Source organism: Sceloporus occidentalis, unplaced genomic scaffold (assembly GCF_023333645.1).
Source record: "Sceloporus occidentalis isolate IW3139 unplaced genomic scaffold, rSceOcc1.0.p SCAF_3, whole genome shotgun sequence".
NCBI classification, from domain to species: domain Eukaryota; kingdom Metazoa; phylum Chordata; class Lepidosauria; order Squamata; family Phrynosomatidae; genus Sceloporus; species Sceloporus occidentalis.
In genome coordinates this window covers 183,557,589-183,583,275 of record NW_028316983.1, presented here as the reverse complement: position 1 = coordinate 183,583,275, position 25,687 = coordinate 183,557,589, and the positions used below count along the sequence as shown (strand labels likewise).

Sequence of the window (25,687 nt, the reverse complement as noted above, 5' to 3'; positions counted from 1 at the left end):
CTTCATTCATGTATACCCAGGTTTCTTGTCTTGCTAGATCTCCCCTCACTTTGCAATTTTACTGACATCCTCCTTTTCCCTGCATCTAACTCTTATTGACTGCTGAAAGTATTACCAGAGTCTTTTTTTTAAACCTAACGTCTTCCAAAGTACATCATCTTACAAAGCTACTCTGTTTCCCAGAACTAGAAAAAAAAAATTCTCAAACACCTTGGGATCTGCTGCTTTCCAGCTCTCTATCATTTATTTTGTTTAACTGCTTTAAATTTATAACATTTATATGTAATCAATAAAATAAAAGTGAGCCAAGGAACTACAATTCTTTCATAATTGAAACACAAGGCACTCCCAACTCCTTAGTGTGGACCTGTACCTTTTAAAAAGCTTAATGAAGACCACTTTCCAGCCCTTACAGTTTTGAAAATATTAAACAAGAATTAAGATGTAAAAGGATCCCACATCTGACTGATTAATACCCTCTATCAAGGTTTTTGTTTTTCACTGGATTTTTAAAAAGATTTTAATCTTTTGGGTAAGAATTTCAGAATTGAGGAGGATGTATAGCATAGTTTACCTACTCCTATTCAAGAACAAACCAAGTCCATGATAATGTTATGCAAATTATGTTTGTTTATACTTACAAACTATGGAGCTTTGCCTCATTGTGTACTCTGACTTAATTCTTGTTACTGAACAAATTGTGCACTATAGTATAAAACATCAGTGGTGGTCAACAGACAAAGCTGACATACAAATTCTCCCGCTAACATTACAGGGAGCTGTATTAGTGGTTGTTAAGCCCAACAGAGGTGAAAGCAGCAATTCATGCTGGGCAAAAAATGCAATTGTTTCTGGCTATTTGCCAACTGAGACAGGGGTCACTGTGTTGGTTATGCTCGGCACTAGGTTCTTCTGGTTTTCCAAAAGGCTGAGAGAGTACAGAATCTTCTTTTGAAAAACAAAAAAACAACAACAAAAAACAAAGGTTCAGTGTTGAATATACCACTGGAGGAATGGAGACATGAACTAATTGCCGAGTGCACTGGGCTTTGCTAGACACAGCAGAGAAAGTCTTGCTGACTTATTAGCTGCATGTGTGATGTAGTCATAGAAAGAACAATAACAGCAATTATACAGTATATTCTTTAACAAGTTTCCCATACATTACTTTAGCAGTCTTTACAGCACCCTGCTAATGGAAGTTGGTATCGCAATCTTGCAGAATGGAGTAGGGATAGGATGGGAGGCTGAGATAAAGTGGTTTGCCAATGAATTCATGACTGAAGTTGTATTTGAACAGGATTTTCTACTTTACACCTCTCTCACGGTGCCATCACACATTATTATGGTCCATGTTTAAATACTCTGCAGCAACAGTAGCCTCTAAAGCTAAAGCAGGGATAAGTACATTCCAGATTCAAGCTGCCAATGTGCCCTCACTTGCTCTTGAAGGATCATCACCCTCATGCCCTTCTTTTAATTATTTTTCAGCTGAAAAAAGACTCTGACACTCTCTAGGGGGCATGGGGAACAGTTTCTTTACATTTTCTGCCCTCCCACAAAGTATTTTAGTTTCAAAAGGTGATTTTTATGAGAACCAGGAGTAATCGGCTCAGCCCACAGGCTATACTTTATCGATCTCGCATCTAAAGCATATCTGAGGGGACTCTTTCTATATTGTCCTTAAAGGATTATGTATTTAAAAAATCCTACCAAAAGCAAGAGTTTGTTTTTAGTCTTCATGTTCCCCTTGCAATTTTACACAGGGCTTTACCAACTTCTGTTGGACCTTATTCTTGTCTTTGATTCTGGACTGCCTATTGATTATCCCTGTGTTGGCACCAAGATCAACATCAAACTGCAATGCTTTGGCCTCTTGACCAAATAAGCTTATTCTTTGGGAACCTTTGCAGGGGTGGTGGCCCTTTTCATTGAAATAGAGCTCTTGTTCAGTACCTAAAACTCAACAGGATTTGTTTACTGGAGTCCAGGTCAATGCTGGGGAACATATCAAACCTGTGATGTGATATACTATGTATGCCACACTCGCTGTGGCAATTCTAGTAGTTTTATTCATGAGCATCTATATAAGGAGAGTTAGCATGGTGTTTTGAATGCTGACCTAAAGGATGCTTGGAGACCAGGATTCAAATCTTCATTCAGTCATGGAAACTCACCGGGCGACTGTGAGGAAGTCACATTCTTTTAGCCTTAGAGAAAGGCAATGGCAAACCTTCCCTGAATAAATCTGGCCAAGAAACCTCTACAGTAAGTTCATCCTAAGTTACAGTATTCTTGAAAACACATAACAAAAGCAATGTCTAGATATGATTTCATCACACAAGAAAAGGCTGTGTGAAATTGAGAAAATCATGTTGGCTACCCCAGTCAGTCAGTGGTGTCCCCTGGTATCACTTGCTGCCAGGGGAGCTGCTGGGGGGGGGGGGGGGCAGCCTAAAGGGTGTACTCAGTCCTCTCTTTCACTATGCCAGCACTAGCCTCCTCATGAGGAGGTCAGTACCAGTACAGTGAAGGCAGGAGTGGACCACTTGACCCTCATTTGTGCTGCTGTGGCGCCAGACTCCTCATGAGGAGACCAGTGACATAGCAGCGAGGGCAGGCAGGGAGTGCTCAGCCCCTCTCTCCCCGCAGCAGCAGGAGGGCCTGACTCGGTATCACCCCTCTTCTGGCATGTCACCCAGTGTGGTTTGCACTCCCCTATTGACGCCACTGCAGCCAGTAAGAATGCATGGGCAAAAAAGGCACAAAACAATGAGGGCAAAGGAAAAGGAAACTGAGAAGAACAGTATGTAAACTATACATCAGGGGTAGGCAACCTGCGGCCCGCGGGCCGGATGCGGCCCGGCGAGGCCTTGGGACCGGCCCCAGCCCGGTCCTGCCACCAATTGCCGCCGGGGTCTTTGGGGGGCAATTGTCTATAGAAGCCTCAGAAACATGCATTTATACACTGGTGCCTCGGGATACGAAATGATCGGGTTACGAAATTTCCGGGATACGAAAAAGTTGGATTGGCAAAAACTGTTTCGGGTTACGAAATATTTTTTGGGTTACGAAATCCATTTCGGCGCGAAATTCAAATGCTGCAAAGTGCAGCTATAGGCTTTCCAGTGCTAACGGATTATTTTTCGGGTTACGAAATTTTCGGGTTACGAAAGGAATGGCGGAACGAATTAATTTCGTAACCCGAGGCACCAGTGTATTAACATTTTTTTTAAAAAATCAGCAAATTTTTTTGCCTGTCCTCCATTTTTTTTAAAAAGTGTCTTCCATTTGAAAATTCTGTCCTACATTTGTCCTGGTTTTTTTTTAATTATTTAATTATTTATTTTTTGGCTTCGGCCCCCCAGTTGTCTGAGGGACAGCAACCCGGCCTCCGGCTCAAAAAGGTTGCCTACCCCTGCTATACATCAATATTAAAATACCTGAAAATAATATGAAGTGCTTTTAGATACCTAGGAGATGAGAAGAGAGGCGATTAAGTAGTTTCATCTCCTTCCTAGCTCAAACTGCTCATATATTAGAATCCTTTAAGTGGAAATAGAAAAGATGTATCCAGCAATAGTTAGTCATGATTAAAACTAATTCAATACAAAAAAGTGAGACAATTAAAATCCCTATTTAACAGAACTCAGATAGGACAAGCTTTTTCTATACTGTGCCTGGTACATTCAACAGCCATTTAAAGTAGAGGCTTGATTAATGAGAAACTAGGGATGATTTCTTCAGGACTCAATTTGAAGGCACACTACGTACACACACAAAATTTCTACAGGGATCCTCTCGACTATCACCTTTATTGTAAGTAGTCCTGCCACATGAGGCTAGCTTCAGAAAAAGAAACAAATTTATTCTTTGTGAAGCAGATCAACCATCTATCAAGTCCAGCTTGTCTTACTTTTAGTGTTGATACCAATCTTTCATTATTTATTTTACTCTATTATTTTAGTTTTGCACATTATATCTTTAATGTTGTGTTGCCAAAATATGATGTCCATAGCTACACAACATCCTTCTTTTATTGTTAGCAACTTCTCTCTCCAGCTTTCCTAAAATGCTCTTACTTCCTCTTCTGCTTATTTCCTTCCTGCTTCACACAGGAAACTTCTATGTGATTACAGCCTGAGGCATGCAGATGTAAAAAAAAAACTTTCCACAGTTCAGTTGCCTATTGGCCTTTTCAAACACTAAAACACATGTATCAGATGGCTTCTAATAAAACTGAAAGAAGCTACTCTGCTTTATCTAAATTAGGTTTCTGCTGTTAAGGGGACTGCACTTGAAAATTCATTTCACCACCAGAAAAAACAACAACAAACTCCTGCCATAACACAAGGAGGCAAGAAGCTTCCTAACTAGATTTCTTTAAAGTTCTGTATTCAGAACTAAGCAAACCAACCTGAGATGATAGTAGATACACTAATAATGAGCTGAATAGGCTCACTACGTGGTGATGCCATTAACTGACCAAATGCTCAGTTTTCTAGGCCATTATTTGCCTTTTCTAGGCAAAAAAAGCTATTTAGTTTTTTTCAAAAACAAAAACAATTTCAAAATACAAGAAAGTTTAATTGAACATACTTTAAATGAATCGATGGATTAACATCTGCAAACTAGCACAACTAGCAATGAGAGTAATCCAGGATTTAAGAGACATATTTGGAACTGCTAACAACATGGTATGAACTAGATAACTGGACTTATTTGGAGCGCGGGAGCAGCTGGCCTGTTTCTTACAAAGTTCATAAAAAGATGTATTGAAACCAACATACTTCATATATTATAATGTTTATTAGGTCTTTCCATAACTGATGCTAACAATCAGAAACAAACCTCTTAAAGAAAACTGCCAAGAGAAAAGGGATATGTAAGCTAGTCCTGAGGACAGCTGTGTTAGATGAAGACACAATTTATGCAAATAACCACATTATTTGCTTCTACATAGAACAGAATCTTTAAAGCAAAAGCTTTCAGAGGCAGTTATAAAATAGCATGTTTCAAAGCATCAACAAATATCAAATGTTCACCTTTAAAAATACTCAGTTAAGTATATAGCTTTCAACCTTCCAAGCCTGCAGGTGAATCAGATTGTAGTGGAACTGTGGAGGCTTTCCACATGAAGCTTTAGCACCATCATAATGTGATATGGTGTTATGGCCATGAATTGATATCAGTTTTTGGAGAATAGGCAACAAGGAATAAAATGGGCATGAAAATTTGGCCTCATTAGCCCATAAAAAATTGCTGACCCTATAATTTAAGCCTTTGTACAAAAAACAAAATTGAGAGAAGGGACAAATAGTAGCATGGGTGGCAAACATTGGCATCACCTAGCTTGCTGGCATCCAGTGTGGGGGGCTGTTGAGGGCTGGGTGAGTACAAATGATTAAATCCTAGATCATCTATCTTTAATGGGGTAACGAAGCCAAATTTTCATGCCCATTTTATTCTTTGGATGTTGAGTTGCCTGTTCCACAAAAACTGGTATCAGTTCATGGCCATAACACCATATCACATTATGATTGAGCTAAAGCTTCATGTGGAAAGTCTCCACATTGCCTCAATCCGCCTCTACTTCTCGCCCCTTGTGCCTTCATTACCAGCCCAGCTCCCACCCCAGAAAGAGAACCAAGCAAGTGACCAAGCAAGTGACGAAGGCACGAGGGGTGCTTTCGCCCCTCTGCCACTCTCTTGGCTCCCTTCCTGGGGACATAGCAGGGACAACAGAAAGAAAGAAAGAAAGAAAGAAAGAAAGAAAGAAAGAAAGAAAGGGCTCTTCATAACTAGTCACAGCCCTCATTATCTGGTCATCTAGTTTAAACCATACCTGCAATTAAAAATGCTTTAATACCTTTAACATCTGGATCATCCATATGAGGCTCCAAATTTTCTATCATTTCTTCTAACTCCTTCCTTGTAGCCATGGTAATGTTTGAAGAAGTGGATGCAACAACCTCCTGTTCTCCTTTCTGAGTTTCAGAATCAAGTATTTTTGCAGGTTCTTGAAGCTCTAAATCAATATCTATCTTGGGAAGTGGAGTCCTCCAGAAATGGAATGAATTATACAATTCCTGTTCTGAAAGAGAGTTTTCCTTGGAACTCAGTGCAGGTGCAGTTAGCTCTGCTATGCTATAGTGAACAAAAGGCTGTTCATTCACATCTGCAGTTTCTTTACATGACTCTGGAGACAAAGTGCAACGTAATAATGCCTCAGCCTGGGAATGAGCCAATACGGAGTTACTCTCTTCCTCGCCATTTTCAAGGGTCTCTGCAGAATCAGTCACATCATCATCTAAAAGCAGATCTGTTTGGCTTTGCATATCATGGGTTGGAATTTCTTCTGTTTCCACCATACTTTCATTGCTGGACCAAGAGAACAAATGTGAATCTTAAGGTATCTTCCAAACTAGTTATAAGTATCTTTCTAGCATGATCAGGAGTGATCAACCTACACCACAAAGGTCACAAAGGGAAAAGGATGACTCTGGCCAATTTGCATAAGGGTCGTGGACCTCACAAACCCACTCCTTTATTGAAGAGAGTAACTATGTTGTTAAGAAGTTCCACAACACATAACAATTTAATACAAACACAGCCCAACACATACCAATGAGAAGACAACTCTTTTGGCAGTGGCCATTTTTAGATAATGCATGTGGAAGTGCATGGACAAGCAGAAACAAGATAATTCTCTCTCCCTCTATAATCCCATGTACCCCCTAACAACTAATTCTGGAGGACTGGAAAACCCTCTAGGTCAGGTTTTCAACACACACAACACGTGTACAGAGGGACAGGGGGTGTGTCAAACAGTGAGCAGTGGATTTTGGCACCTTTGGCCTAAATCCAAGATGCCAAAATCCACTGATGATGTGTTAGCTGTGAAATTTGCCATGTTAGTTTTAAACCAAAATTTTCTTTATAAAGAATGGGAAGATATACAGAACAACTTCAATAACATCATTTTTATCTATCCATACCTATTTTCCTCTGCAAAGCTCTGATCCTCAGTGTTTTTACATTCATCTTCTTTAAAAAACTGGCCACTGCTGGACGGGTTAGCAAATGTCGATATAAAAGGCCCCAGGGACTGAAAGGCAGCTTGACGGACCTAGAAGAATGTGTTCCAGATACTTCTTTTAAATACAGCTTCTTGCAGTAGAAAATTATGGCCAAACAGGGATTCAGACCCTGATATCCATAGCCATATTCCTATGTTCAGACCATTATTTTATGCTGGTTCACAAAATATCTTGGCCCTCACAATTACAGAAATATATCTGAAAACTCCTAATAATTGACTTGGATTCTGTGGGGTAGAAGATCCTTCAATTCATCAAAAGCACTCTCTTTGGTTGCCTAATTTGTCACAAAAATCTTTGGGGGGAAAGGTTTTCTTTGCTAACTTCCACTCCCTACCCCGCCACTGGTGCCAGCTCACTGCCTTAAGATGTTCTAGAGAGGTCTCCAAACCTAGGTATGGAGAGAAGAAGGTATTAGCAAAGATCACCTCACCACTTTTATCCAATGAAAGTGAAACTTTGCTAAATGCAACTTAATGATCCATCTACAAAAGGTGAAAATATGGACTGTCTGTGTACAGTAATTTTTGGTCTTCTCTCATGATAGGCGTACAAATAGTCAGTGTTTAAACATTCTCCAGATAATGGAGACATACACACTTCAAGAATAATCAAGAACAAAAATGTGAACTTAACAATTTGCATCTTACCCATCGCGAAGGGTCACTGATAAGATTAATAAAAAGTGTTGATAGTTTTGTCCGACGGACCTCTTGTGATGTAGCACATGAAACAGCCATAAAGCATTCAGCACATGCCTTTCGCACTCCCCACACATTATCAGCACAAAGCTGGAAAAACCTAGGTAGCTGAAAACAAAATGCCATCAGGAGGGATTTGATTAGTTTCATCTTATGAATCATGACCTAACCATTTGATAGGTTTATGGGGGGAAAGTCTACCATCTCAAAAATAACAGGAACCTCACTTAAAATGATGTTATTGGATGCTGGCAAGAACAATGTAGACCTATTGTACAGGGATCAGGTGCCAAAATCATTTGTCACTATCAATGTAATCTTTTGTGGGGGGAAATTACTATAGATATACCTATATTTGCATTTGATTTATCATTTATTATCACCAACTGAGTTATGCAGTACATTTTGCATTAATAAACTTTCTAACAAAAAGTATAAGGTTTGTTCAGAATCACACAAATATAATACAAGAAAGACACACAGTTAACAGTGCATTCAGAACTGCAGAAGTCCCAAAGGAATTAATGGAATTTATACAACTGTATACACACACAAATATTCTGCATATATGGATTGGCTGAGAGAAGGGGATATAGTATCAATAATTATCCATATAATGCATACAGCTATGAAGACTTTTAGTAACAGCATAAGAAATTAAATGGCATCCCATAATGTTTCTAATTTGCCACAAAAACATTTGTATGTCCAATAGGCACAAAGAACTGTTAAGTCACAAGACAGCTGTAGCTGTTCTAGCTATTACACACTAACAGCCAGAACAGAACAGCAAGTTAAGCTGCCCTCTGGGCAGCCATTTACACAGGGGCGGATTCATGACGTTTACACACCGCACGCTGCTGGAGCATCAAGAAGCCAGCTTCCAGCTGTGGCGTGGGTGCAAAGCAAGCTTTTTGCTGCCTGAAAAAGGAGTGGCTCTTTGCTGCTCCTTTTTCGGGTGGCTTCAAGGCAGATTGGGGCCATGACATTGCGGTTGCCGCAGCCCAAAACCGCCCCTTCTGCCAGTCTATTTCAGCCCTATATCACATTATTTCCTTTATGCTTTAATTATATTTGTAGTAATTAATTGTAAGGCTTTTTGAAAACAAATTTGTGGGGGGGGGGGTGAGATACAAATTGTACAAATAAATAAAGCCATATACTGTGAAGAGCTACAAAACCATGATTGTCATTGTGACCAATCCTACTCTGTCTCACTTGAATCTTGAAATTGCATAGAACTAAAGATTTAAGGGCTGAACAGACAGCCTGTTTGAGCCCACTTGGAGCTGGCTCAGAGGCGTGGCGTTTAAATGCCCCACGCCCCCAAGCGGGATAGAAGCTGGACTGGCGATGACATACCAGTCGGCTTCTCTCCCACTTGAGGGTGTGGTGCTTAGATGCCACTTTGCCCAGAGCTGGCTTTGGGGGAGGAAAAGCCGGCTCTATGGGGGAAGGGGAGACTTTTCTTCGCCCCCAAAAGGAGCAGAATCTAGCTGGTTTGGTGCCAGACCTCAGTTGTCTTGATCCCAATCCAGCTTAAAAGGGGTGGCTGAAAACCACCCTTTTGGGGCTGTCTGTATCCCCCCCTAGTGAATTAAAGGATACTGGAGCAAGTTTGTTTTCTGCTGCTTCAGAGAATAGAAGCAATGGATTCAAGCTACAGGAAAAGAAACTTCACTTAAACATTAGGAAGTACTTCCTGCTGGGAAGAGCTGTTTGATAGTGAAACACACTGCCTCGGAGAATAATGGAGTATCCTTCTTTAGAGGTTTTTAACCTGAGGCTGGACAGCCATCTATCGGGAGAGCTTTGATTGTGTATTCCTTCATGGCAAGGGACTGGACTTGTGGTCTCTTCCAACTCTATGATTCTGTGTACCTGTACCTCTACTACAATGCAACTTGTTCTGGAATTATGACTTACTAGCATTTCTTCAGTGGCTTGCTGTCCAACTACACTACAAATATCACCAAAATTGGCTGCACACACCTGAAAAAGAATACATATATATATTATCAGAACTTCAGAATGTATACCAATGCAGTTATTAAAGAAAACAGGGTAGTAGTTTCAAAATTACTTTTCATGCAGCATTTAATGAGCTGCACAACTATTGCACTGCATCTATTGTTTGGAGATCTGCTATTCAGTGAAGTTGTTGTTATCTTGAAAGTAATACAGTTTAGAAGAAATGGAATATAAACCTTTTATAAATATTTTTAAAAATTAAAAATAAAAATTAAAGTTTCAAATTATAAGATACATTGTTTATTTTAAATTAGTTGCAGGAGCAAAACAGAACATTATTGTTTTTGACAGGTAAATAGTTTTTTTTAAAATTATGAAAACTCTAATATGGTTGGGAGTTGGTGGCCAGAAAAATTCCATTCACTATGAAGCTGTCCTCTGAGACATCATGGGACTATCCTTTGTGATAAAAAGCATTCTGACTGGGGTGAGCATGCAGCTGTTTAAAAGAAAAAATAAACGTATGCCATTTTCACATTCAGTGGATAACAAATAGTCATATTTAGGATTTTAAAAAAAGAATTACTCCCCCACATCAAAAATAACATTTATTTATTTGCTTTTCCCATATTATCTATTAATTGGTAAAAAAAATCATCTGATTCTTGCATTGGGACACTTTAGGATGTCAGAAAATCACATGCTGGCACTGTCATATGCAAGATCTTTCTATAGTGTAGCCAGTATAGTGTTTAAAAGCCATGTAATTTTGGCACATAACTTTGTGGGTTGCCCTAACCCTACCAAGCTGTACTTCACTAAAATTCTAATAGCAGGATTCCTCAGATTTTTATCCTCTCTGTAATAAAGTTAGGCTAGTATAGCAGTCAACTAACCAAATACTATGCTTTAACACAATTCACAACACGTCAAACATTATTTGAAGAAACAGGTTATCCAGAATCATTTCAGTCTGGTTTCAGTCCAGGGCATGTACCTGAACACCCTTAGTTACCTTGATTGACAACATATACAGTGGGACCTTGTTATCTGCTTGGATTTGGTTCCAGGATCTCCTGTGAGTAACAAAATCTGTGGATGCTCAAGTCCCATTACATATAATGGCAGAGCAGAATGGTGTCTCTTATATACAGTAAAATGGAAAATCAAGGTTTGTCATTTGGAATGTATACTTATTTTGAATATTTTCAAGCTGTGGATGCTTGAATCTGTGAATAAAAAATCTGTGGATAAGGAGGGCTGAATGTACTGAATGAAAGAGAAGGGAACTGCTATTCTGTTGACCTTCCTAGGTGTCATGGCAGATTTGGTACCACTGATCATGGTATCTTACAGGACTTGTTCTTCAGGATGAGAGTAAGGGGCACTGTGTTATAAGCTTGGGTTCTGCTCTTATCTGCAGGTTCCAGTAAATATTAGTTTGAGATTCCTGTTCAGGAACTGGGGAATTCCTGGATGGCCTGTGGCTATTATGTTGTGGGGTGCCAGAAGGTCCCACCCACTCTTATATGCTGTTTAATATCAATATGAAGCTGCTGGATAAAGTTGCTAAAAGCTTAATTGGTTGCCATGCTGACACACTCAACTCTACTTCTCTATGTCACTGGGGTTACCTGGAGCTGTGCAGGTGCTGGAACAATACCTGGATGCTGTAATGAGCTGATGGAGGACACAGGTAAGCACAGTAAGAGGGCCAGAATGGAAGGCTTTGAGAAGGGAGTTCCGGGTTTAACAGCAGCCACCAATAACTGGAAAACTATGGTCTTTCCTGAACACCTAACCACAGCAACCAACTACTGCAATATACTCCACACAGAGCTGCCTTAGAAAATAAATTAGAATTGGTAGCTGCTGGAAAATGCAGCAGCTAGGATGCTAACTGAAACATCTTATAAGATCTATACAATTGGCCTGCCCCGACTGCAGACTTGCCATACACAGATGGCCCCACCTCTTTCTCCCACACCACCATTAAAACCAGTGAGACTTGAAGTTCCACAGCTTTTGATATCTGCAGGAGGGCAAATATACAAATACGATTCAAAGGGCTGACAGTATCACATTAGTTTCAAAGGAATTCCACTAGCTGCCAATATGCTCCTGATCTGAATTCAAGGTAGCTATGATGACCCTAAAAGCCCTAAATGGCTTTGGACGTCAACACTTAGAGAAGCGACCTATATAAGCCTGCCTGAGTATTAAGGTCTGCTGAGTGGCCTTCCTCTATGTCCTGTCAGTGGAAGCAATATCTGACACAACAAAATGGGAGAGGGCTTCTTCTGGTATGGTGACCCAACTGTAGACTGCCCTTCCCTTTAGAGGCCTGATTGATACCGATACTAGGTTCATTCTGGTGCTATGTAAAATCATGACTTTTTATTAAAACTTTTGGAGTCTTTTAGTGCTTTAAGGTTTTAAATTACTTTAAACTGGCTTTATTGTTACTGCCCTTATATTTCTGATACAGGGAAGGATATAAAAATACTGTTATGGATCAAATAAATTAATTTTAAATAAATAAATTATGGATAAAATATTTACTACGATTTGACTGGGAAATATATCTACAGTTATGTATTCTGATCAGACCAAATGCTCAATATTTTGCAGAAAAGTGGTGCCGCTTTTAGCATCAGTAACATCTGAATTTACTTGGCTCTTCATTAATACTGTTGCCTTCAATCTCATTCACTTCTGCCATATCCAAATACCAGTGAATGGAGCTAATGAAATGTATTTTTTCCAAGGAAGACCAAGATGGTATATAAAATGTGTCATTTCAGGTTCATAGCCAGACTTTACTGATGACTTGGTTAGTCACTCAGTGAGTTTCATGATAATGCAGAATTTTTAAAATATCTTTCCAAAGTCCAATTTTCTAGACAAAACACTGACATCTCAAGGTAAATGATTGTTTATAGATGCATTAACAAAATTCTCTAGCCTATAAAAAGTCTGTCATTCATTTCAAAAAAGAGCTGAAATTCTAGCATGACTGGTATACCTGTAGCAGATGACAGATGTTCAGTCACAAAATACACAAGATGGATTTAGTGCTCATAGGTATTCACAGTTAAACATCAGAACAGTGGCAGAGATTTACAAGGGAAGATGATCCTACCTTACGAACATGAAACATTCTGCAATCACAGCACATCTCACAAAATCTAGGAAGAATAAGCCGCTCTGTAATGTCCTTTCCTACCATGGATGCCATTTTGCACATTATCTAATCAGAAGGAAACAATAATTAGCTATATATCCAGTAGGTATACCTTCCAAAGTTCACAAAATATGACACATCTAGTCAAACAGTAATGCTATGAAAATAAGATGTGAAAATATGGATTATAAAATATTTAATTACTATTTACTCCTATGTCATTAGTATAGTGAAACAAAAAGCCCTTGACAACTTAAAGCTAATGAGAGAAGCAGTTATGGAGAAAGAGCTAAACACACAAATTTACCACAAGGATTGAACAAAGAGGAATAGGGAACTCCAGGCGTATGCTGAAACCTGCGCGCCAGAAAAGGCAATAGCGTGCGTGCCCATGGCCACACCACACCGCGGTCACAAATCCCATTGTTTTCAATGGGACCCACCATATGCAGTATTTCGCTTACATGGGGGATCCGGAACAGATCCCCCGCATAACGGAAGGACACACTGTAATTTTGTGGGCTAGCTTCACTCTTACCAGACTCTCTACTAGACCTGCACTTCCATGAGCAGTATCACAAACTGGTACAAACATGCAGCTTATAGAGATAAAGTTCTGAATGCTGCAAAACCAGCAATCTTTCACATCTTTAAGCTACAGTTACTTCGGATAACATTGCTAATGGAAACAGATGAATCAGGAACCACTTCCATGGGTGTACCCCCCCCCCCAAAAAAAAGGACTATTAAAAAAGCAGCCCTATTAATGAATATTTAAAATTTTACAAGAAAAATTTGCAATATAATTTCAAATATACAGATAGGCTTGAAATAACAATAATGTGTTGTTCAATGGTAAGTGTTTTCATAAACTGGAACCAGGGAAAGAAAAATTATTAAATGTTCTGCATTTGGCAATAGTGTTGATTGAAGATTAGCAAAAAACAAACAAAAAACCATACAACGACGTTTGATCACATCTGAAATAAATGAAATTCTTTGCATGCAAGCCCTAAGTGAACAAGACAAAGATATTATGTTTTTTTTTATTAATTATTATACCATTTGGGATCTCAGACTGCTTTAAGTTAACTGTGTTAAGAGGGAAGGGTAATTTGGATAGTTTACTTAAAAAAAAGTTAAGCAATCTGTGTGCAGCTTTGAAACATATCACCATTTTTCTTCATTTCCTTCTTTCAAATAATGTTTTCAGAACAAAGATTTTGCTAAACTTTCAAACATGCTTATCCTTAAGATTATGATGTATCTCAGAAAGAAAAGATCTAATTTCTGTGGCAAAAACTTTCTACAGTGGGGTGAATAATCTGTGGTTTTCAGCTACTCTGTGTGATAGCAAACTATCCATTTTTTTGCCTAGAGAAAAACCCTTTTAATCCCTGGCTCTGGAGACTACCCTGTATCTGCTTTTAGCAGGAATGGATAAACTGTTATCTCAGTAGGACTACTGGGGGATGGGTGGACATTGAACTCTGTGTATGTGAGAGCATGTGTCTGTGTACACCCACTGAAGTGGGGAAGAAAAGAGACAGAAGGAGAAAGGAGAGGCTCTGACCACATGACACTGCATGCAGTTCTCATGACCAAAAAGGATGCACACTCCTCCTCTCTAGACCAGGGATACTCCAAGTGGTGGTTGACAGACTCATCCTCAGAGCCTTCCAGAACAGTCCGGCCAGAGAGAGGAGAAGGAGAGGAGCTGCTTGGCAGACATTTTGAGACCGTGTGCTCGAGACCGTGTGCTCGTTGCTGAAGGGGCGGAGCTTCTGTGAGTCACATCTGTGAGTCACAAGGGGGCGGAGCTAGCAGACTAGCTTTATATACCACCTTCCAGAGCCTTCCAGAACAGTCCGGCCAGAGAGAGGAGAAGGAGAGGAGCTGCTTGGCAGCCATTTTGAGACCGTGTGCTCGTTGTTGAAGGGGAGGAGCTTCTGTGAGTCACATCTGTGAGTCACAAGGGGGCGGAGCTAGCAGACTAGCTTTATATACCACCTTCCAGAGCCTTCCAGAACAGTCCAGCCAGAGAGAGGAGAAGGAGAGGAGCTGCTTGGCAGCCATTTTGAGACCGTGTGCTCGAGACCGTGTGCTCGTTGCTGAAGGGGCGGAGCTTCTGTGAGTCACATCTGTGAGTCACAAGGGGGCGGAGCTAGCAGACTAGCTTTTATACCACCTTCCAGAGCCACGCGCCTAACGGCGCGCAAATTTTCATTTTCTTTAACTCAATAACTCTGCTCAAGTGGCATCAGGTTAGAATCAGATATTGAAACAGAACCTCCCCTTTAAGTGTAAGATAGCAGCCAGTACTTACCTTTAAAGAAGTATTCCCAGTAGATTGACTGTTATATTTATTACTAAAGACTTTGCAGTATGGACAACGAGGGATCTGCCGCAGTCACCTGCAACTCTTGTGGGATGTTTCTCTTCTTGCCTTCAGAAGTGGAGAACTTCACATGCACCAAGTGCAAGTTGGTAGCACTCTTGGAGGAGAAAGTGCAGCAGCTGGAGTCCAGAGTAGCTACACTTCAGCAGATTAGGGAACAAGAGGATTTCCTGGACACAATAGAACTAACCATCTTGGATGAGTACCACGCAGAGGAAGATGCTAGGGTGGAAGAGGTCACTTGCCAAACAGAGGAGGCAGACAGCTGGAGGAATGTCACAAAGAGAAGTAAGCCAAGAAGGAATTGTTCGGGGAGCTTGCAGCTAGAGAATCGATTCGAAGCTCTTTCCCTTATCAAGGAGGATGAAGAAGAGCAGCATGGACAGACTTCAGGGACAGAGCAGGGGAGCCTGAGAGTCCCACCCGAGGGAACAGTCGCTGCTAAGCCTCGGAGGAGGCGTGTGGTCGTAGTGGGGGACTCCTTGCTGAGGGGTACAGAAGCATTGATTTGTAGGCCTGACAAGATGTCTCGAGAGGTGTGTTGTCTTCCAGGTGCAAAGATCCGTGATGTGACAGAGAGGCTGACAAGACTGGTCAAGCCTACTGACCAATACCCCTTCCTTTTGGTCCACGTGGGAACTAATGATACTGCAAGACACAGCATTCAGAACATCAAAAGGGATTACGAGGCGCTTGGTAGGAAGCTCAAAGGAATGGATGTACAGGTTGTCATCTCGTCTCTTCTGCCAGTTGAAGGGCATGGTCCAGGAAGGGAGAGGAAAATAGCAGATGTGAACAACTGGCTTCGCAGATGGTGCCGCCGAGAAGGATTTGGATTCTTCGATCATGGGCTGCGGTTCCATGAGGAGGGACTTCTTGCAACGGACGGGTTGCATCTCACGCCAGTTGGAAGAAATGTTTTTGCCAACAGTCTCAAGAACTTGATCAGGAGAGCTTTAAACTGAGTTCCGAGGGGAAGGGAGACAATATTAAGGAAGGCGAAAGGGATGGCGAAAATAGTCAAACTGACATAGAGGAAACAAGGCAAACAGTGCAAGGACCCAACAGTGGGAGGCAAAAAAACTTGCACAGGCAGCAAGTAAAAGGGAACCATGGTCTGCGATGTCTCTACACTAATGCACAGAGCATGGGAAATAAGCAAGATGAACTCGAACTCCTAGTACAACAAAGCAAATATGATATAATAGGCATCACTGAAACCTGGTGGGATGAGTCTCATGATTGGAATGTGGAAATAGAGGGGTATAACCTTATTAAGAGAAATAGGCCAAACAGGAAAGGAGGAGGAATAGCACTATATGTCAGAGATATTTACACCAGTGAGGAGATCCTGGACATCAATCATGGAAGCCAGGTGGAGAGCATCTGGATAAGAATCAAAGGGGAGGGAAACAACAAGGGTGTTACGGTGGGAGTCTACTACAGACCCCCAAGTCAGACTGAGGAATTGGATGATATCTTTCTAGAACAGATGACCACACAGTCAGAAAAGAGAGATGTAGTAGTGATGGACGACTTCAACTATCCTGATATTTGCTGGAAGTCAAACTCAGCAAAATCCTCAAGGTCTAGCAAATTCCTCACTTGCCTGGAAGACAATTTCATGGTCCAAAAGGTGGAAGAGGCAACAAGGGGGTCAGCTATTTTAGATCTGATCCTAACCAACAAGGATGACTTGGTTAATGGGGTGCAAGTGGTGGGATCATTAGGTGGAAGTGACCATGTTCTCCTGGAGTTTGTAATACAGTGGAAAGGAGAAGCCAGGCAGAGTCAGACACGCATCCTAGACTTTAGGAGAGCGGATTTCAGTAAACTTAGAGAAGTATTGAGGGCGATTTCATGGTCAGAAATACTAAAAGATAAAGGAGTTCAGGACGGATGGGACTTTCTCAAAAGGGAGATACTGAAGGCACAATTTCAAACAGTTCCAGTGAGAAAGAAAAACGGGAGGTGTCTCAAGAAACCAGGATGGATGACTAAGGAACTTTCAACTGAGCTAAGTTTGAAACGGGACATGTATAAGAAATAGAAAAAGGGGGAAATCACGAAAAAGGAATTCAAAGAAATAGCAGGCATGTGTAGGGGTAAAGTCAGAAAAGCTAAAGCGCAGAATGAACTCAGGCTTGCTAGAGAGGTTAAGAACAATAAAAAGGGCTTTTTTGGATATGTCCGCAGCAAGAGGAAGAAGAAGGAAACGGTAAGGCCACTGCGTGGAGAAGATGGCAAAATGCTAACAGGAGATAGAGAAAAGGCAGAATTACTCAACATCTTCTTTGCCTCAGTCTTCTCAGAAAAGGCAAAGGGTGCTCAACCTAAGGATAATGGAGCAGAGGACAGAATAGGGGAATTTCAGCACAGAATGAGTAAAGAGATAGTAGAGGAACACCTTGTTAATCTAAATGAATTTAAGTCTCCGGGACCAGATGAACTCCATCCAAGGGTATTAAAAGAACTGGCAAAAGTAATATCGGAGCCATTGGCAATCATATTTGAAAACTCCTGGAGAACAGGAGAGATCCCAGCAGACTGGCAAAGGGCAAACGTTGTCCCCATCTTCAAAAAGGGGAAAAAAGAGGATCCCAACAATTATCGTCCAGTTAGTCTGACATCAGTTCTAGGAAAGATTCTGGAGCAGATCATTAAACAGAGAGTCTGTGAACATCTAGAAGGCAATGCCATAATCACAAAAAGTCAACATGGGTTTCAGAGAAACAAGTCATGCCAGACAAATCTAATCTCTTTCTTTGATAAAATTGCCAGCTTGTTAGATGAAGGGAATGCTGTGGATATAGTATATCTTGATTTCAGTAAGGCCTTTGACAAGGTTTCCCATGACATTCTTGCAAACAAGCTTGTAAAATGTGGGCTAGACAAGGTAACTGTTACATGGATTTGTAACTGGTTGACCGGCCGAACGCAAAGGGTGCTCAACAATGGCTCCTTTTCATCCTGGAGAGAAGTGACCAGTGGGGTCCCACAGGGCTCTGTCCTGGGCCCAGTGCTATTCAACATCTTTATCAATGACCTGGATGACAGAATTGGGAGCATACTTATCAAATTTGCAGATGACACCAAATTAGGGGGAATAGCTAATACCCCAGAGGACAGGATCAAGATTCAAAATGACCTGAATAGACTAGAAAGCTGGGCCAAAGCTAACAAAATGAAATTCAACACAGAGAAATGTAAGGTATTGCACTTAGGGCGGAAAAATAAAATGCACAGATATAGGATGGGTGACACCTGGCTGAATGAAACTAAGTGTGAAAGGGATCTAGGAGTCCAAGTAGACCACAAGTTGAACATGAGTGAACAGTGTGGTGCGGCAGCTAAAAAGGCCAATGCTATTTTAGGCTGCATCAAAAGAAGTATAGTGTCTAGATCAAGAGAAGTAATAGTGCCACTGTATTCTGCTTTGGTCAGGCCCCACCTAGAATATTGTGTCCAGTTCTGGGCGCCACAATTCAGAAAGGACATTGAGAAACTGGAGCGTGTCCAAAGGAGGGCGACAAAAATGGTGAAGGGTCTGGAAACCATGCCCAATGAGGAACGACTTAGGGAGCTGGGGATGTTTAGCCTGGAGAAAAGAAGGTTAAGAGGTGATATGATAGCCCTGTTTAAATATTTGAAAGGATGTCATATTGAGGAGGGAGCAAGCTTGTTTTCTGCTGCTCCAGAGAACAGGACCCGGAACAATGGATGCAAGCTACAGGAAAAGAGATTCCACCTGAACATTAGGAGGAACTTCCTGACAGTAAGGGCTGTTCGACAGTGGAATGCACTTCCTCGGAAGGTGATAGAGTCTCCTTCCTTGGAGGTCTTTAAACAGAGGCTGGATGGCCATCTGTCAGGGATGCTTTGATTTGGATTTCCTGCATGGCAGGGGGTTGGACTGGATGGCCCTAGTGGTCTCTTCCAACTCTATGATTCTATGATTCATCCTGGTTCAAGAGCCATTGGCTGCCAATCCTTAGTAAGTTTCCAGAAATGAAAAGAAGGAACTGCAGCCAATGAGAACAAAAATGGTGCTGACCCTGAGTACATGGTGAGAAAACACCTGCTAGCCCTTCACATGAGATATCTTAAGAGGCACTTCTCTAAACAATGGACTGTAATTGCTGTGCACATAACTTCACTCTTCTACTTACTGCCACAGCTTCTGTCTTCACATCATCATTGCTGTCTGGAGCAGTCAATTCTACAAGAACTGGACATACTTTGGTCTCCACATCATATCGCTCAATAAGTTCTTGCTCTAACAGAACAAGCAATGCTGCCTGACTTGTTTTTCTCACCTATGTTTAAAAAAAAAGCAGTGGGGACAGTGAAAGACACTTGAATATGATTTCATCTGTGCAATAAAGCCTTAAAGCAATTTTTTTTTAAAGCAACAGGAGATAAACTCTGATGCATCATATTTCAACAAGCCGCTTTCAGGCTGTAATTAAAACTGTACAAACATTTACTTAGGACAAGCCTCACTGAACTCAATGTGCCATACTTCTGAATAGACATGCACAGGAGTGTAGAGTCTCGAACAACACCATATACTGCACTACTTACATCTATGATTTCTGAACACTGGAATAATGCCATGAAACTTTTAAGATCTGGTATTATGTATACTACTGCTGGTGTGAAACATTAGTTTAGGACTAACGTTTCTATATAAGAGTTTTAAACTCTTGCATACCAATTTTTCTCAGTATCAATCAACCTACTGAAGTCCAATGGTCCATTTACAATCCTAGCAGGAAATAAAGTAAACTATTTAGTTTAACAATTAAAAAAGAAAAAGTTATATTGGTCTCATGTTTCAAAAACATAATCCAACTGTAGCCTGCAATATTGTATTAAACTACAGTATGCTCTGTGCTATCAGGACACCAAACACAGAGAAAATAAAAGTGAAAAAATCAAAAACAAAGAAAGACAAATGCTTAGCTGAAATATTGCACAGAAAAAATATAAAAATATAAAATATTAAAAGAATCAAACATACCCAACATGGTTTCCAACTGTCGCCATATAAACAAGAAATCAAATCCTGCAAGTCTGCACAATGGGAGAGCTATCACCATGGTCAAGGTAAAGCCAACATGAGGCAGAATTAACCTCCAAGAATAAAGCTGGGCAACCTTCCTGATATAAAACACTACAAGTAATAATGAGTCAGGGGCTCTGTGCCAGTTTTGCTGCTTTTTCAAAGCACAATGTTGTCTCATGATATCAAACCAACTTGTGCTAAAGTAGTAACATGTAAAATCTCTAAATTATCTTTATTTTTTTCACTAACTTTAAGACATTCTCACCTGGTTATTCTGGTCTGCAAGATATCGCACCACAATGGGTAATAAATATTTTGAAAAAGCATAAGGGATTGAAGGCCTATTTTCTTGACAAAACATAGCAATATGAGGCACTTGTTCCATTAACTCTGCTCGTACTGTTGGCTCTATCAATAAAAATATCAAAATGCATCTGTAAGTGACATATTTATATGAGTGAAAACTCAAATTCCTATTTAAATACAGTGTTAGTAAAATACATCTTATTAGCACAATTCAAATGAACAGTTCTTTTAAAAGAGAACATGTTAAATCAAATATCCCCAAACTGTGGCTTGGCTTGACTTAATTGTCAGCTGTTATTTATGGCTGGGATTCTCATACCCAATCAACTGTGTTTTCTCCACATCCCAAAGGAATAGCAGAGAGAGCCTGCCTGTCTTTTGCATTACCTTTGCAAAAGGAAAAATCATGTCCCCATAATGAACGTAGATGAAGTACAGATGCTTCAGCGGAAAGCAGGTAGGACTTTTGTTTTACTTCATCAAATGCTTTGGACCAGTACAGTACAAGTCTTCCCTACCATCTACCCATGCTTATAAAGATACTAGGGAAGAAGTGACTCACAATATTTCCTTAGTGCCCTGAAACCCCATATGAAGCACTTTCTAAAAAGGCTTCTGCATGTGCCATAGAGTCTGGGGGGACAGCATTTTATTTTAGATAACATTTTTGCAAAAGCAGCTACTATAAGTCTGCTTCTGCAAGTCTACTTCTGCAAAGTCAGCACAAAAGAGTGCCAGATCCATCTTCTCCCACACATTCCCCAAAATTCACAGAGGATCAAGAGAGGAGATAACCACTGGCAATCTGGGGGTGGGATCTGTGAATCCTGCTCAAAGTACTATAATTGTCAAGTAAAAAACATTTTGACACTTCTCTATCAAAGAGCTTTCTCTTCTTGTTGCTAATAGATTAGTAATAGTCTGTTTCTTCTTATTATGATCATTCCTCCATTAGCATCAACCATTTTTCACTTTTCAAACCCTCTAAGTGTAACTTAACTCATGCACCTTGTAAAATTGCAAGAGCGCTAAGAAATATTAATTGCTCCACTCCTATATCAGTGTTTCTCACACACAACAACCATCCTTCTGTTTTGACCAAAAGATCTACTTGCTAATAGGAACCATTTTGAAATAGCTCTTATTATTCTCAATTCATTATTTTTATTTATATTGGCTAATAACAATACTGTGATTTTGATTTTATAGACTGCACAGCATCTGTGAGGTAACAGTTATTTTTCTATTCTCTGAAAATGTATCTCGGGAAAATAAAGATAACCTTCTATTCTATCTAACAGACTAATTCCATTACTGTTTCCACAACACCCATAAAATACCAAAATATTTGCTTTTACCCCATTATCCGACAAAGGTAGGGTTTTTTTAAATCACATTACCTGAATCATCTGCTAGCCTGCTGACTCTTTCCAATACAGCAATACAATCTCTTTCATCATCACTCACTTCTTTCAAAGTGTCCAATAAACTTCGAGCCACCATTTGCCTAGAATATGAAAATGTAAATTGTTATTTTACAGAGTTTACAAGGAATCAATGTATCACTGTTGTATAACCATTGTCTCTAAAAATTCTCCCACCAACTCTCTGAAGTTAGGTTAAGTGTCTGTAAGTTTGCCCAGAGCTTTGTGACTATGTGGCAATTTGACCTAGCTTGCTATGGGTCTAAGATTTTGTCCACTAATCCACACAGGGCTTACTTCCCAAAAGACAGAAGCTGATCATTCTGAACAAAATAATAATAATAATAATAATAATAATAATAACAACAATAACAACAACAATATTTATTTATACCCCGGCTTACAGTTTGTTAATTAGACATTTCCCTGTCCTCAGGCTTACAATCTAAAAAAAGACAAGACACAAAAGGAGAAGGGAATGACAGTAGGGAAGGGGAAAAGTCCAGCAGATCTGCTCTCCCTTGGAGGCCTGTTGGAGCTGGCTTGCCTTCCTCTCTCTCACAGTGTTTGAAAACTATTCTAAACTATTATTCCTGGACAATATTAGAATCATATTATTCTAATACACAAGAATACTAAAAAGCAGCAGTTCTCAAATGTTGGGGTGGGACCTCTGGGGCAAGCACAAGAGTTGCTCATGGGGGGGGGGGGGGGTAAAACTTGGGAGGCCCTGATCTCCCAACCTCTTCCCAAACATTTTTATGTGTAAAATTTACACATTGTTGAGTTAAATATTGAATTTACTGAAATAAAACTCTCCTAATTTGAACAATGTTATTTCTTTATAAAATATTAAAAGGCAAGTATACAGAAATGTGCAAATGAAAATATGCACAGTACATTAAATAATGTTGTTCCTATATTACTATGAGTTGGGGGCAGGGCGAAGTCCACCTGTAAAGGGTAGTCTAAAGGGTAAAAGTTTTGAGTACTACCGCTAAAAACAAAAACATTAAAATTTGCTTTGAAGTTTAATATCTAAGATAATTTCTAAAATATATTGTATTGTAGTATCAGGTGGAAGACTGATCTTTCTAAATGGATATGTCACAAGCCTATTTTGCAAATCTATTAAAAATTTAACACATAAAGCAGACACTCATCTTTACATATGTATACCCACAACAGGCTTATTTTGGAGAGGAAAAAATAGAGTAACTTCCAATATTACTGTTTCAGCAAAAATTAATATGCAAAGTAGCCCTTGATAACAGCAGAGAATTCACCAAACTAGTATGTGAATGCAATTAAGAGAATGCCCTTCTGAAAGGCAATTTTTGCCCTGTACATGAATTTAATAAATTTTTAAAAAGCACCTTATAAAATATGCACTCTGTTCTTTAGGATAAAATATCATACCTATTAAAAATATTCTCACTTGCAGCGTACTTGTCCAATCTTCCCAGAGGCGTCAACATTTCATCTTGTGAGACAAAGTCCAGGGCTGAAGGTATAATAATCACATCAGACTCTGAGCTGTAGTCATCCACACCAACTATCAGAAACATCAGAAATATTCCTTATAATCACATTTCTGTATTTTAAAACAGAAGGATGACTAATACTGATACAAAAGGTAGCCTATGCAATAGTCTTCTTTTCTTAATGCATCACATTATTTATATCATCTTTCACCTTTAAAGATTAATGGCCTCCATTAATTTATTTCAACCTTTTTCCTTAAACATTTACTTGTTCTTAAAGGCTGTACTAATTTATTTGCTTACACTCGTCCTCCCCATTCGCAGACTTAGGAGTCTGCTGTCTCAGTCCTTCGCAGATGGCAAGCGGGGAGGGACAAAATTAAGTGTGTAGCACCGCACAGCAAATCGGGAGGAACGACTGTATATTTGGGATTTCCAAATATCAAATATTTTGTAAAGGTACAGGAAACACACACAACTTTCCTTATGCAGACATTAAAGTGCTAACTTTCTACTGGTCCGTCACTTGACCAATGAACAACCCGAAAGGCCTGAAAATTTAATGTCAATCAAACCCCAAACTGGGTGGCTTCTTTTACACATATATTAAGCTGCTGAACAGAAATACTAATTTTAGATATTGAGAGTGATTCCCATGTTTTATGTGCCAGACAACCACTACCAAGTCCACTGGCATCTTCTACAGCAAACATGTAAAACATAGATACACAACACCTCTATATATTTTTAAAGCCTTGTGTACATGTATTTTTAAATCCTTGTGTTGTCTCCACACCAAACATGCAACATATACATATATGATAGCACTTTAAAAATGCATACACTGTCTTCCTTTTGCCTAATTTAGGGATGGAGAAGAACTCTTTTTGGTCTCCTAGTCCCCCATCAGCCCAAAGCCCACAGACTCCTATTTTAATTTTTTTTTCTGGGGAAAAACTGTCCCCCAATTACTACCCAGAGCACCATGCTGACTGTACAGTCCCCAGCGTGACCCCAAGACTCTTCAACCCTCTTTTTTTGGCCACCCCCCATGACAAATTAAATCCAAAACCATTCTTGTGATTATCTCTAGGAATGATTTTCAGCTGTTTGGTTAAAAATCAGTTAATGCAGCCTACTACAACTTTGTGAAAATGTGTCTGCATTGCACCATGTTAAGTTCCTGTTAGCTATTCCTGTAACATGCCTCAGACTGTCCAAGAGACATTCAGTCAACATGGGATTGCTTGTGGAGATCAGTTTAGCTACAGACAAATGAAATCACTTCTTTGCTTAAAATGTATTTTCAACTAAGATTTAGCAAGGCTAACTGCAAGTATTAACTGGACTAAATCATTTTTATTTTGGAAGGACCCTCTTTTGTTAATCCCCCCCCCCATTAAATCACAACTCAACTCAGATACCTCATCGATCACTCAGGTAAATTACATATACACTCCTGAGACTAGAGAAGAACACAGGAAAACAGTTTACTCTTATTTGGTACGCTCCGAATGTGTTGCATTAACATCTATCTATTGCTCAGCTTGGCTGTAGATGATGGGGGTTGTAGTCAAATATATTTAGAGGGCACCAAGGTTGAGTAGGCTGCAGTCAAGCATTTTATTCATTGGAGTTTTTCAAGGAACTAAACATTTAAGCAAACAGGAGCACCCATCAAGAACTAGAAGAACATTTCTGAATTATAACTGAATAGTCCTTACTGCAGGGTAGGCAAAGTGTGGTCCACAAGCCGTCAGCAGTCCCCAAAGCCAATTCTATGCTCCCCCATATGTTTCCATGGCAACCCCAAAACTGTGAGGACAATTGTTTCACCTCCATATAACAAAAGGCACCCCTGAAGCTCTGAGGAGGTAGTACTGAACACAGTGCCACATTGGGGGGGGGGGGGTTGTGTTAGAAAGGTGTCCCTCGTATTTTTTAGGTACTGAAAGGCCTCCTTTCAAACTGGACTTCCAGTTATTTCCCATTCTAAAAGAAGTCGTATACAGTCTGCCCACCCCAATTTGTCATCCGCAAATTTAAGCATC

At 40.0% G+C, this 25,687-nt stretch overlaps 1 protein-coding gene across 7 annotated transcripts in view; it reads right to left on the bottom strand.

The window, feature by feature from the left end:
• Nucleotides 1–25,687, bottom strand: part of PPP4R1 (protein phosphatase 4 regulatory subunit 1) — a 57,193-nt gene that overhangs the window by 15,023 nt on the left and 16,483 nt on the right. For 4 of the 7 annotated variants that reach the window (XM_089517032.1, XM_089517033.1, XM_089517035.1 and 1 more), the window contains 9 exons: nucleotides 23,572–23,707; nucleotides 22,129–22,235; nucleotides 20,688–20,830; nucleotides 19,524–19,670; nucleotides 12,915–13,022; nucleotides 9,728–9,793; nucleotides 7,751–7,909; nucleotides 6,999–7,129; nucleotides 5,870–6,381 (listed from right to left, as the gene is read on the bottom strand). In XM_089517032.1, the coding sequence (XP_089373158.1) occupies nucleotides 5,870–6,381; nucleotides 6,999–7,129; nucleotides 7,751–7,909; nucleotides 9,728–9,793; nucleotides 12,915–13,022; nucleotides 19,524–19,670; nucleotides 20,688–20,830; nucleotides 22,129–22,235; nucleotides 23,572–23,707 (1,509 nt within the window). Of the gene's footprint in view, nucleotides 1–5,869; nucleotides 6,382–6,998; nucleotides 7,130–7,750; nucleotides 7,910–9,727; nucleotides 9,794–12,914; nucleotides 13,023–19,523; nucleotides 19,671–20,687; nucleotides 20,831–22,128; nucleotides 22,236–23,571; nucleotides 23,708–25,687 lie in introns of those variants that run through there. The other 3 variants (XM_089517034.1, XM_089517037.1, XM_089517039.1) reach the window with 2 other exon arrangements.